The sequence below is a fragment of the Triplophysa dalaica genome, chromosome 3 (genome assembly GCF_015846415.1).
Source record: "Triplophysa dalaica isolate WHDGS20190420 chromosome 3, ASM1584641v1, whole genome shotgun sequence".
In the NCBI taxonomy this organism is placed as follows: Eukaryota; Metazoa; Chordata; class Actinopteri; order Cypriniformes; family Nemacheilidae; genus Triplophysa; species Triplophysa dalaica.
Window position 1 is genome coordinate 26,273,182 of NC_079544.1, and position 13,648 is coordinate 26,286,829.

The 13,648-nt window shown below is 38.1% G+C and overlaps 1 protein-coding gene across 4 annotated transcripts in view; it reads left to right on the forward strand.

Moving 5' to 3' along the window:
* Positions 1 to 13,648, forward strand: part of LOC130418366 (CUGBP Elav-like family member 5) — a 140,937-nt gene that overhangs the window by 115,697 nt on the left and 11,592 nt on the right. For 2 of the 4 annotated variants that reach the window (XM_056744470.1, XM_056744471.1), the window contains 3 exons: positions 4,835 to 4,979; positions 5,877 to 5,948; positions 12,870 to 13,079. In XM_056744470.1, coding sequence (XP_056600448.1) covers positions 4,835 to 4,979; positions 5,877 to 5,948; positions 12,870 to 13,079 — 427 coding nt within the window. The remainder of the gene's footprint in view (positions 1 to 4,834; positions 4,980 to 5,876; positions 5,949 to 12,869; positions 13,080 to 13,648) is intronic. The other 2 variants (XM_056744472.1, XM_056744473.1) reach the window with 1 other exon arrangement.

A 13,648-nucleotide genomic window follows, 5' to 3' on the forward strand; every position in this document is an offset into this window, starting at 1 on the left:
ACGCAAGAATGTATTTTAAGTTTGTACAACCCCACCACATTAGCAATGAACTCTATTCTACAGACTGCATAACACTCAGAAGTGCACACAAACACACTTTCAGCTGCAGATCTGCTTTACACCGAATTGCTTTAAACTGCACATGGATTATTTAAATTGGAATGAGCAGCACTTCAAACACATTGACCTACATTGTGAAATCCCGCCTTAAGGTAACCAAATGAACACGCACACACACAATTGGGCATACTGTACACACACACAGTTAATGAAATTGTGGACGGTTTTCATTTCGGACGTATTCTGACACTTCAGCATGCGCAGCTGAGATGACATCCCGGTGCTGGATGCTAGGATTATACGTCCTGCCAACAGCATTTGTATAATAGCTTGAGAGTTTTTCGGGGCGATTTTCACACAGTGGGAAATCTGGCTTCTCTGGCTGGAGTTTCAGAAGACTTAGAATACTGAGATGACTCAGCCCATGGTCCTGAAGAAGATTAAGACAAAACTAGAACAGAACAGAAAGTGGAGGACGAAAGGAGAGTGAGGGATTTTTGTTGGTATGGTCGACTAGTTATCCTACTACTAACTAGGTGTTTAGTAAAAGCAGACTTCAACAGTTCTTCTGTTCATGTCAACTGACAAAAAAATTAACTAAGATTTTTATCTTTGTAATCTTTAATCAAAATTAACTTTTATTTTAATTTTTGGGGTTGGGATGTTGTTAACTTTTGTTATTTTTTTAGCAATTTTGTTATATGGTTTTGATATTTTTAACTTGTTTATTATTTATGTTGATAAATAAGATTAATTGATTTTCATTGTAGCTTTATTTTAGTTTTTGTTTATTATTATATTTTAGTACCTTAAACTTATTTCACTGTGTTTTAAAAAAAAATGTTTAGTTTAAGGCTGAAAAAAGGGTGAAAAATTCTGTCTGAAATTTACTCACCTTCAAGTTGTTCCAAATCTGGATCAGTATCTTTGTTCTGATGAAAAGAGAGAAACAAATTTGGACGAAAGCTTATAATCCAACAGTTCTTGGACCCCATTGACTACCATAGTAGGGGAAATGACAATAGTAGTCAAAAGTGACCCAGAAAGGTTTGCTTTACATTTTTCAAAATATCTTCTTTTGTGTTCAACAGAACACAATATAATTTTTTTTTTCCTAATAATGCTATAAAGCACTAAAAGTGGTTCTTGGCTCATAATCAAAGGGTAACCACCCTTTGTGAAGTGCTATGTAGATCACTATCTTGGTGCTTCGGAGGTTCTTTAGCAGTTATTTTGGATGACTAAGGTGCTATATAGAACCGCTGAAGAACCATGCAGCACCGCTTCCGAGCCAAGAATCACTTTTAATGCTTAATAGCACCATTTGTATTTAGAGAGGTCAATTTAGAAATATTTATGGAACAAGAAATAGTTGCATCCTATCCATTCTAATAGTAGTCTCATACTAGGACTACGTACATTTATGCATTTGGCAGACATCTTTATCCAAAGCGACTTACATTGCATTATCCTATACGTTTGTTTCTAAGTATGTGCAATCCCATGGGATCAAACCCACAACCTTGCGATGTTAACGCAATGCTCTTCTCACTGAGCTACAGGAAAGCATACCAACTGATGCAGAAACAGTGAAAGCATTAGAGATTATTTGAGGCTGAGGTTGACAGGATTTATTAACACTCACACCAGGATTTTAGCGAAAGGAGTGACATCAAAGTAATGAGCAGGGCCATGCCCTATATATCCCATAATGCCCCGCTCCAACACGCTTTGGCAATGCGACACATGAAGTTTTGGCTGTGAATTTGAAGACAAACTGCAAGAGCAAAAGAGAGGCTGAAATTTTCCAGAACAACAAAGAACAACCGGTTCAGAAGTGAAAGGCATTTGAGAAAGCATTTCTAACCGCTTGCTTTCAGCGCACACAAAGAACAGGTCTCAGAACATCAGTGCATTTCAACCCCGTTACATCCGTGCAGCACATCAGTTGAAAGGCTTTTGTGGGCAGCACATAGAGGGTGTGCTAAATTGAATATTCAGATTGTGAAAGAGGCTGTAAACACATGCTGTTCTTTAAAACACTCGGAGTGGGTGTGTTGGGCTGGGATGGAAATGTTGTTAGTGGTTTGCAGCGCCTCCTGGTGGTGTAAAACTGCACAGAGATGGAAGAGAAGTCCTAATGCAAAGATGATCAAAAGCATTTCATTTACAGGATGTTTACCTGAGCGATGGGCTTGCCGTGGTCAATATGATTTGGTCCCGGCACACTTTGTTTGGTGGAATGTCTGAAAAACAGAGTTGCGACACACTTTGATCTCGCCGTCGCGTGGTCACGTGGTTCATGTAGCTCTCAATAGTTTCAAACTGTTAGTCTGTTTGAAACGGTTTAAGTGGGGGAGACAGAGGAAGCAGCTGTATTTGCAAGAAATTTCACTAAAACCAACACAATATAGGCGCTGGTAATAGCATTTTGTCTGATGAGTGTGACCGTATCAATCAGTTTTGTGTGTTTCATTTGACTAGGAAGAATCCATAACGTGTATATAACATTTTATTTAATGAGCAATCTTTATAGAAAATCACATACAGACACACAGAAATGCCATTTTTATTTTGGAAAACTTTTTTTTTTTTTTGAACAGACGTGAATTTTTTCAACTTACCGGCAAATGTGTTTGGCAAACAGTGAAATGAATGTGCTTCAATGCAACGTTTGGAGCTATAGAGCCCTCCATGACACAAGTTACTTCCGCATTCCATTCTTCCAATGGACGTCTATAGGAGTGTCACAACTCTTTTTTTTGTACCACCCCAGTGATTCAAATGAAATCTCATATCGTGTACACGATATGACAAAAATAAAGGTGCTTAAAGGGTTCTTCACAGCGATGCCATAGAGGAACCATTTTTGATTCCACAAGGAACCATTTAGTCAAAGGGTATTTAAAGAACCATCTCTAATTGACCTTTTTATGATCTGAATAACCTTTTTTCATCACAAAGAACCTTTAGTGAAATTAAGATTTTTGATTAAAACATTCCAGGATTGAAGGTCAAAATTACAGTTTCAGTGAAATTTCAAGGGGTTTAAAAGAGACTAGAAGAGGTCTTATCTAGCGAAACGATCGGTCATAAAAAAAATGCTTTATAAACACAAATGCTTGCCTTGCTGTGTTCAGATGCACTGAAACTGTGATTTTGTCCTTCAACCGTTTGGAGTCCATTGAAGTCCACTATGTGGAGAAAAATCCTGGAATACAGTAATCAAATTATTATCATGAAAATTTATTTTGAAAGTGAACTACTCCTTTAAATAATACAATCTTTGCTGCCCAGTGATAGTCTCTGTCATAGCAGTTTTCTGGAACATAATTGGTACCGTTTGTGAACCCCAAACACTCACATCAGTCTTCCAACCCTTAAAACATGTCAGGACACACACCTACTGTCCTCCCTTTCAGCATGTGAGCGACTCAAGGCCGTCTAAGAGAGTTCCAGTCGTGTGACTCTATACGCAAGTAATTGGCCCATGATGGAGCGCTTATTGCCTCTGAGCACCTTGGGAGATCAGCAGGCATTAGCATTCAATAAAATCACACATGCATAAACAGACACACACACGCATTCAAAGATACTGTGCACTCAAATGCATCGCTCCCTTTAATTGAGTTCATCTTTTTCCTTGTCTTTGTGTGTCCGGCCGTTTATTTGCTATGAGAATTTGGTCAGGACAGACAATCGCGACCAATTGATTTCTAAATTGAACGTTTTAATGGCTTCTGCAGAAATGTACGCTTTTCCCTTACAAAAAAAGTTGTGTGATTGAACCATCCGTGGCACAGTGATGTTATTCGATTTGTCTTGAAAAGAGAGCAAAATAGGACAGAAATGCATAGATAAACTGTAGTAATGGTTATCAGATTGTAATATGCGACTTTATCTTGATGCCGCGTTACCAGATGTTTCATAACTATGTGTACTACAAAAGATCAAGGTACTTGGTTCTTGAGGTGTTCAATGTTTAATAAAACATTACTGTATAATGTTGATCAAATTCAAGCTTTGGCATCATGGTCTAAAGAAAGCTCTCTCATTAAGAATGCATGCTAATGCTTTATTTTATAGATTAGCGTGGTCTATATTGCCACATGTATAGATTACACACTCTGTCTGTGTCAAGATGCGGTTAGCTGGTGTGTGTGTGTTTACTGTACCTACAGTTATTCCTTAAGAATGCTTATTTATACCAGTTCTACTCATCATCATCTTACCTAAGTCGCATGTCATAATGCAACAATAAATTTGCTAGATTAATATGCTATACTTTGTGGGATTGTACTGGGGTATACAGTGTGGGGTGTATGGCACAAAATGGACAAAACAATGCATAAAACCAAACGTTTGCCAAAAATATTTTTTTATTAGTTACTAGTTATTAAAATAATGTTTATCCTTTGTTGTTGACTGGGCCCCATTCACTTGCGTTGGTTTTGTGTTCATTTAATGGAAGTGAATGGGGTCTAGTGTTGTTCGGTTACCAACTTTCTTCAAAATATCTTTCTTTGTGTTCTGAGAAAGAAAGAGAGAGAGAAAACGTTATAACGGTTTGAAAATTTGGGTGAACTATCGCTTTTTATGTTGATACTCCTAGTACAACTATGCAATATGAATAAAATGTCTGACTTTCCAAATTTAGACATAACTTTTGATTACGACTATGTTACTAAAAACACTTAAAGAACTTAAAAAAGTTTTAGTTCTTTCAAAATTGCATGTTATTTTTTATTCTCTCTTTATCTCTCTGTTGATGCAGTTGATGCAGCAGCAGGCTGCGATAATGGCCGCCTCTCAAGGTGGATATTTAGCGCCCAGCGTTGCATTTCCTGCCACTCAGATTCACCAGATGGGGGCGCTAAACATGAATGGCTTGCCACCAACTCCCATGACACCTGTTTCAGGTAAGTCTGATACATGCTTATACACTTTAACAGCCTGAAACGGCATTCTTTATGTGTGTTTACCAAAATAAAGATTATTTTGTTGAGGGCGCAGACAAGAGATTACTAGATAACAAAAGAGAATGACTTTAAAAGTAAGATTCAAGCATTCTTCTCACATGTTGTGGTGTATTTATACGCTGAGCAGATTGACTCCTCTGACATGTTGCGAGTACTGATCTCAGAGCAGCTCTTCATTAGTGCTGGAGATGCTCATGAGGCTTTGAAATGGGACGAAAGGGAGCACCTAAATGCCCAGGTCACCATTCATCACTGGATGCCACGTGAAGACATAATTACATTTAGAAAAAGACCAGTCTGAGTCAAAGAACAGTGAGTGTACTTTAATAGTGGACAGCTGCAAGTACAGGATAGTTTTTGAGTTTACATTCACTGTGTTATATTAAAGGAGTAGTTTACCTAATATAAACAACATTTGTCGTCATTCATTCACCCTCGTGTCATATAAATCCTGCTTGTGACTTTCTTCTGTGGAACGCAAAAGAAGATAGTTTAAGAAATGTCTGTGGTTTGTGTCTATGCAGTGAAGGGACCCGAAGTTGTTTGGTTTCCAGCGTTCTTCAAAATGTCTTCTTTTGTATTCTGCCACAGAAAGAAAGTCATCCAGATTTGAAATGACACGAGAGTGAATAAATGATGACCGTATTTTCATTTTGGGCGACCTATCCCTAAGTCAATCTCATGCAGAATTTGTAGGCTATATGGTTTATGATATGTGGAGTACAGATTTTTTTCCTCGTCAGTGAAGTAATGTTGAAAACTCATGCTTGTCAAAAGTTGAAATCAGTTGAGAAATGTAAACGTTATTTTGCTTTGTTTTTATCAAAAAAAAAACAGCTTTCCCGTTTACTTGCCCTGTCCAGTATGGCGGCGACATTGACATGGTTCCGACTGGCTGTTGCATTATGGGTATTTGTTATTCTGTTCTCGCTATATAGAAATGTGCTTTTGTGTGCGTCTTAAATAAGCTTTGTTCTGTCATTGTCTCGTAACAGATACTTTTGAATTCACAGCAATATACGTTGGCATCTTCACACAACCGATACCACAATTTTGCTGGTTTATTGTGTTGCTGATTCCGCATTCAATCGCCACTGTAGGTTTTGTTGGTCGGACAGACACTTCCAGTAAAAGTGGGTGGTGCTTGACTCAAATAAGTCACAGAGTGGACCGGACTTCAAGCACAGGGTTGAAAAGTCAGACACTTGGAGGCGAGTGTGCGGTACAGAGCCCAGTCCATGCTTTGTGTAGTAGTGGATAGTATACTGCATTAGGGGGTTTATTGGCAGTAAGTATTCCTGACGTCCACCCTGTTGTGCATCAAACCACATCAAACCCTGAATATCTGCTTTCACTCTCAACTCAACTGATCAATGTCACGGACTGGAATGCTGCAGATTCCTATTGAGAATCAATAAGCTGGACGTAAAGCATCTCACTGATGCTTTTTAGATGGTTACCGCTGGCGTTTCTCACATACAACATAGATGCTGGGTCTCTTACTAGCGTTTAATTGCGGGAATACAGGATAGTCCACAGGGTCCAACGTGGAAAGAAGATGGGAGAAGCATTTAAAATTCCATTTGTTGACATTGATGTGTGACTCAATCTGTTTTTTTATCAGCTGGGATCAAACCCATGACCTTTGTGTTGCTAATGCAATGAGATCTAAATTGCTCTTGTTGATACAAAAGTCACATTTTGATGTTATGGGATGTTGGAAAGGGAAAGCATGAAAGACGTACCCAAAAGAGCCGATGGAATTTAGCCCTAGCTTCGCGTTCGGCTTGAGTGTCATGTAGTTGTCTGAAACGGCAGATGTTTGATTGACAGCCATAATCATCTCCCGGGCGAACGTCTCTGTACCCACGCTTTCATCTGCAGAGCGGATGACCTTTATTCTGTTCTGGGATCAGAGTTTGTCTTTCATATCCTAATGAAACTAATATTGTGACCAGCAGGAAGCTGATCGAAGACCAGCGCTCTTTGATGCTTCGTGCCAATGTGCTCAAGGTCACATCTTCTACTAAACACGACTACTGATCAGAAATAGACTCCAGCCTTGGATAGTAAAACCTTGGATGCGGGTTGTGTTCTCATTAGCTAAAAATCACAGATGAGATCTCTTTTGTTTCTCGAATATTTCCGAAATCTCACAAATGTGTCTGTCATTAGAGTTTCGGAAGAGATGTGTCAAAGGGAGCTCAGATTTGTCAAGTCTGTAATCATAAGTCAATATTATTGAAGATCTCGATATGAACTCAACCATTTCTCATTAAAGGAAAAGTTCATCTCAAAAACGTTCGACATGTTTTTATACCTCTGGCGTCTTTGGAACACACATAAAGATATTTAGGTGACGTCCGAGAGATTTCCAGGCCTCCTCATAAACATCATGGTTACAGAAAGTACAAAAGACATTCTTAAATTGGTTCATCCGCTCATAGTGGCTCCTTTAAATATTTTGAAGTGAATACTTTATATCCCAAGTAACGAATTAAATGGATATATTCTCAGTCTAAAGTGCGTGTTCACATATGCGCATTCGGTGGGGGCAGACGGCGGCGTTCTGACTGACAACCGGAAGCCCAACTTTGTGTTTACAAGAAGACGCACACTGTATATAAGCTGATCTTCGCAAAATGTTTAATGATTTCGATATTGAGGAAGACTTTTTTGCCAAACCGCACGAACTGAATGGGCATGCGTCGAAGTGGACAGAGGAGAATATAAAGTTGTTATTTTGGATTGTTTTTCGCACATAAACTGTTAAAAAATATTGAGCCACTTTGAGCGGATGGACCAATTAAACGATGTCTTTAGTTCTTTTCTGGACCTTGACAACAACTATTACCATGATGTCTATGAAGAGGGCTGGAAATCTCTACGAGGTCACCTAAATATCTTAATTTGTTATCTGAAGATGCCGGGAGGTCTAAAACAAGTTGAACGTCATGTGGGTGAGTAAATAATCACACGATTTTGATACTGAGATGATTTTTTCCTTTAAATCCAAATCCAGATCATTTGACCTCCACAATATTTTGACACCTCCATTCAGCTATTACACTTTAGATTTCTTTCTCTATTATTTCTCCTGAGCAATCCTAAGAGTCCTAGCTTGATAATTAAATAAAACTGAGAACATCAAATCTCCAAAGCTGTACATGTGCAACCTCTTGGCTTGTGTGTTTGGGTCTTAGTGTTGTGCGTTAGTAGTACAATTTCTGTTTCTCCTCACTGACTGTTTCAGATGCTTATGGATCTCACACACAAACACACACACACACACACTATCTAGCAGCTATAAAGGTCAGTAGACGGGCAGAGTAAAAATCAAATCAATAGTTAGGGTGGATGCTGGAGTGTGTGGTGGTGTTATAAAGTGTGTGTGCGCACTGAGAAGAACTGGAGAGAATCTTGAGTCTCTGGAACAGTCAGTAGTTGACACGGCAGTGTAATTTATCATTGCTCCAAGGGACACATGCAGCACAAAACAGAGCAAAAGACTCAAGCGCTCTTCTGGGTCTCTCCTGTACCCCACACAGATAGATTCACTTCCGACACAGACAGTATACATATATTGTATAGGTACTAGCTCTCCCAATTTTCATTTAATCAACATTTCTAGATGTATTGTGGTCATTCCAGTCCAGTGTCTGATGAATATCAGCAAAATCAAACCTCAGATGTGACATAAAGTCATCCAACAGCAATGTGAAAGACTGACAGCATGACAAGACACATGAAAACGGTGTGAAAATCAAGATTATCACATAAACAAATCATTTAGATCATTAATTCATGTAGAAATATTATAGTATTGCTTAAAAGTGAATCTGAAAGTGATTCCTTTCCTATATTTGAGGTCTGAAAAAATACAGAGCATCTTTTCTATTATTTTCACCTGTTTCTCCACTTTTCATTTTCTGAAAGTAAATTCAAATAGAAACAACATTTTTATTTGAAATTTTGGAGAAATATTGATATCAAAAAGACATTCATGTAAACGGTAAATTAAGAAATAAAAAATAATTAAATGGTCCCTTAATTTTTTTTCGTGGCTGTATATATCTTTGTGTGTGTGTAAGTTTGAACACGTTTAACTAAAATTATTTTTCTGTGAATTATTCTGTGAAGATATTTATTTAAGATTTATTTGGCAGACACTTTCAAACACAACTTACGTTCAAGATATACAGCACATTTTTATCAGCATGTAGGTTTCTGGCCCTTTGCTTATTGTCAATAAATAGTCTTTGTACAATGGTATTTAATTCTGAAACATACATAATGTCTAGTATAATGTGCCCTGCATCAAACTCTTGTTTTAAAACCTAAAGTAAACCTCTAAACATTACATGAGCATAGTTTGCATGTGCTTGTGGTTAAGTCCGTGGATTTGTAAAATTCTCCCCTTCAGCAGTTATTTTTTTAGCTCTGGATTTCACCCAGCATGCAGATTCACATTAAACCGCTGTCAGGTGTTTGAACCGTGAGAGCTGGATCTCCTATGTTATTAACACATCTGACTCACCGTCACACTTTTATTCCCTCTACACTCCTTCTATATGCACTTGTCTTTTCTCACTTTGCTTTCACGGTCCTGCAGGAAAATCTGGCTAAATCCGGCGTAACGAGACGGCAGGTTTAGAGAAGAACATGGCAGCTGGGTGGTTTAAGCAAGGCACAGGGTCTCTCAAACTGTTTTAAATTCAACCCACTACCACCTTAAACTGGTTTAATATGTATTTTCCAGACTTGGGAGGGTTGAAATATATGAACTGTGTGATTTTGCTCTTTCTACTCCACACGTGTGATGTGACAGTAATAAAATCGTTCATCACACAGCATTCAGAAGTCACACTCAGTGTGCACTGTACAACAACAAAAGAATGAGTGGTGAATGTCAGTCGCACTTTTATGCTTTTGAGCAGTTTCATCATGAAAGAGCTCAGTCTGTTTGTGTGCATCCCGCTTCACATATAGTGTTTAAAGAAATATAAAAGAGGTACGGCATAGATTTAATTATTCTATGTTGTGTGTATGTTACATTTACATTTATGATTTTTGACACATTTTAGCATTATGTGTGTTCCCTGAGATCGAACCTATGACCTGCTAATGCATTGCTTTAAAACGTTAACCACGTGTTGATTTGTGTTTGAGCACATATTGTGTGTCTCTCAGGGCTAGTTGACCGCTAACCACCTGCCGTTTGACTGACAGAAAAGCTGAAATGTGTTGATCTGTCCAATATTAACAACAGCTTCTGCATCACACCACACACGTTCAACAGTCTTGTGTTAAAATTTGTGTGGTTAGAAACGTCAGTTGCATTCAGAGGGAAGAGCAGAAGACCGTACATACACATGGCTGAAGGAATATTCAAGGTTATTTTTAAAGTCCCAGTGAAATAAAAAATGACGATGACTATTTTTTCATGAAATATTGCAGCGTTTATTCTAACTAGTTTATCAATGTGGGTAATTCTCTTTTTAAAGCGGACATAACACACGCAGTCAATCTCATATTAATCTTGAGTACCTATGGAGTAATACTGGATACTTCGTATCTTTCAAGAGATACATACAGCTGTACGATTACTTCCGAAAGGAAACGGCGCATACAGGGGGGGAGGGGTAGGCTGAACTAAAGCACATGCGCACCCATTGTCAACATAACACAGACACCAGTTTCACTCACTGCATGTCCGAATCCAGCGTTATATCCACCGTTTATATAACATTCATCACCAAAATGCAGTGAACAAACAAACACCTGAACTTCACGAACGCATGCTCTCTCTCCTGCTTACAAGTGAAAGTGATGTCTGCACATGCTCCTTTTCCTGCACTCCTTGCCGCCGCTTGCTTTTCCCGGGAGAATTGTCCAATAAGGGACTAAGAAATTTTTTTACGAAACAGTTTTATATGTTCAAAAAAACTTTCCGAAACCTGTGCGATCAATGGGTATCGTGCACAGAAATACTAACCAATACGCCCAACTAGTTATTTGACAAGTTGACCATGTTATGCATGAGAAGACAGCACGTTTTAAATTGTACAGAAGTCAGAATGCATGACAAACCATTCCACCTTTAAATTAATGTCCCCTTATAATCTTTAGTTAAAATCTGAACATGCACTTCCTTCCTGTAATGACTATCCATCTTAGATGCCGTATGTAAGATGGCTTGGGCGAAGCATCCGTAAACTCCTCCCCTATCAGTCTGCTCCCAGTTCCATTTCAAAATGCAATGGCTGTTTTTATACTTCCAATCAAATTGCAGAGAAAGACGAAAGCCACACCCACTATTTTTCTCATTAGAAATTCCATTTCACTTGGAAGTAAAGGCGATCCAAGAAATGTAGAAATGTGAAAAAACAAACGACAAACACATACTGTACAGGTTTAAGGGTTTAAAGTGAGAAATGTGAATTTGTGGTTTATTGGTATGCTTAATATCTGTTCATCTCTCATTGGTAAACTTGCACAAATTCTAGCCAAAGAATTCCTTTAAGGGATAGTTCATCCTAAAAAATAACAATGTTGTCATTATTTTTTTACTAACCCTCATGACATTACAAACAGTGTTGGGTAAATTAATCTGAAAAAGTAATTAATTACTAGTTACTACTTGGGCTATTCCAGCGTTATGGACGTGATACAGAGAAATATTTTTTTATGCTTATATTGATCAATCTGTTTATATTTTACTGAACCCTTGTTGATAGAGTCTAAACATCAAAAAATGTCAGTCTATGAAAAAAATATATTTAAAAAAGTGAAGTGAACATGCGGATGTGACAAAAAAAGGACACGTTTTTTAGGAGATTATAAACTTTATAGGATATCTGTAAAATAAAATGCACTATCCTGAAGCAATAATACCCAATGAATTGGTAAGGGATGGAAATGGCAGTTACCTGACAATGAAAAATCATGCTCTAAAAATAAAACAAATTCTTTAAAAATTTGAAGAGAGATCATTTTTTTTGCATGTAATTCCCCATGTTCTGTCACCTGTTGTAGTGTTTTGAAAGGGAGGGGAAGGGGTTGGGTGTGTGGTTGGTTGCAATTCGTAACCTTGCCATTAGATATTACTGACTGGACCTTTAATACGTGCATTTTTAAAGTAGACTTTGAATTTGAATGTCAGTTCTACTATCTTAGACATCACACAGTATTTAGTTCAATTACATCCGAAGTAACTGAAGAAATAAGAGCAATTCCTTACTTTACTTTTTTAAGGGAAAATTAATTAAATTATAGAAACTAATTACTAAGCAACTAGTTTCACCCAACACTGATTTCAAACCTGTGTGACTTTCTTTCTTCTGCAGAAGACAAAAGATATATGTGATATATTACTGAGGGTGAGTAAATTATTTTTTGAGGGAACTATCCCTCTAAAGAAAGTTGGTAACCAAATAACATTGTATCCCATTGACGTCCATCGTATGAACAACACAAAACCACTGAAACATTTCTCAAAATATCATTTATTTGTGTTCCACAGAAGAAAGAGTCACATACAAGTGTAAATAAATGATGACGGATTTTGTTTCTTTTTGAGTCATTGAACTATTCCTTTTAAGATGTATGCGTTTGCCCTCCAGGCATAAACACGTTATCAATTTCCACTGTCATCACATTTTTTACATGGAATTAACTCCAGCATGTTAAATCAATGTGGAAAATTGAGTTGAAATTGCAGAATATCATTAACGTGCAGGTAATTAAAAGTGATTTTAGGTTTGTGAAGTTCATGGCTTGTCATTAACCCTCAACGCCGGTCTCAGATCAATCATTTGTGCGTCTCTGTAGGTTTGAGCTCTCCGCCAGCTAACCTGGCGTCCTCCACCGTGCCAAGCATCGTGACGCCCCTTGTGAACGGGTTCGGTGGCATTCCTCACCAGCCCAATGGTCACCCGGTTGAAGCAGTGTACACCAATGGCCTGGCTCCGTATTCCACCCAGAGCCCCACGGCCGCAGACACGCTCCAGCAGGCCTTCACCGGCGTCCAGCAATACACAGGTACATTGCTTTTATTGCTCCGAACTGTTTTACAGCTCAGAAGAAACACATTTTTTCATCTTATTCATTTTTTAAGTATTTCTCCCGGAGATTAAATGGAGAGCAAGTGGAAATTTTGGCTTAAGTCATGTGCATTTCAGATATTTCTCTTGAGAAAAAGAGTCAGAAATCTCACAAATATCTCCGTCTTTGGAGTTACAGAAGAGATCTCAACAATGTCACAAACTGACCTGATTGCACACTCCATCTGGCATACGTCTATTTGACGTCTGCATTAACATCTCCAATACGTCACGGAGACGTCTGCTGTCAGATGTACGTCTAATAGACATCTGTAAAATGTTTATCATTTAGAATGGATGTACAACTGCTCCTTCCAAGATGTTTAGCAGGCGTTTTACACAGCAGATGTTTACCAGATCTTTAGCAGACGTATGTGTGCTAGATGGGTGAGCTCAGATTTGTCAAGTCTTCAATCAAAAGTCAATGTTATTGAAGATCTCAATATGAACTCAAACATTTCTCATCGAATTTAGCCAAATCCAGATTATTTGACATCTACAATCTAC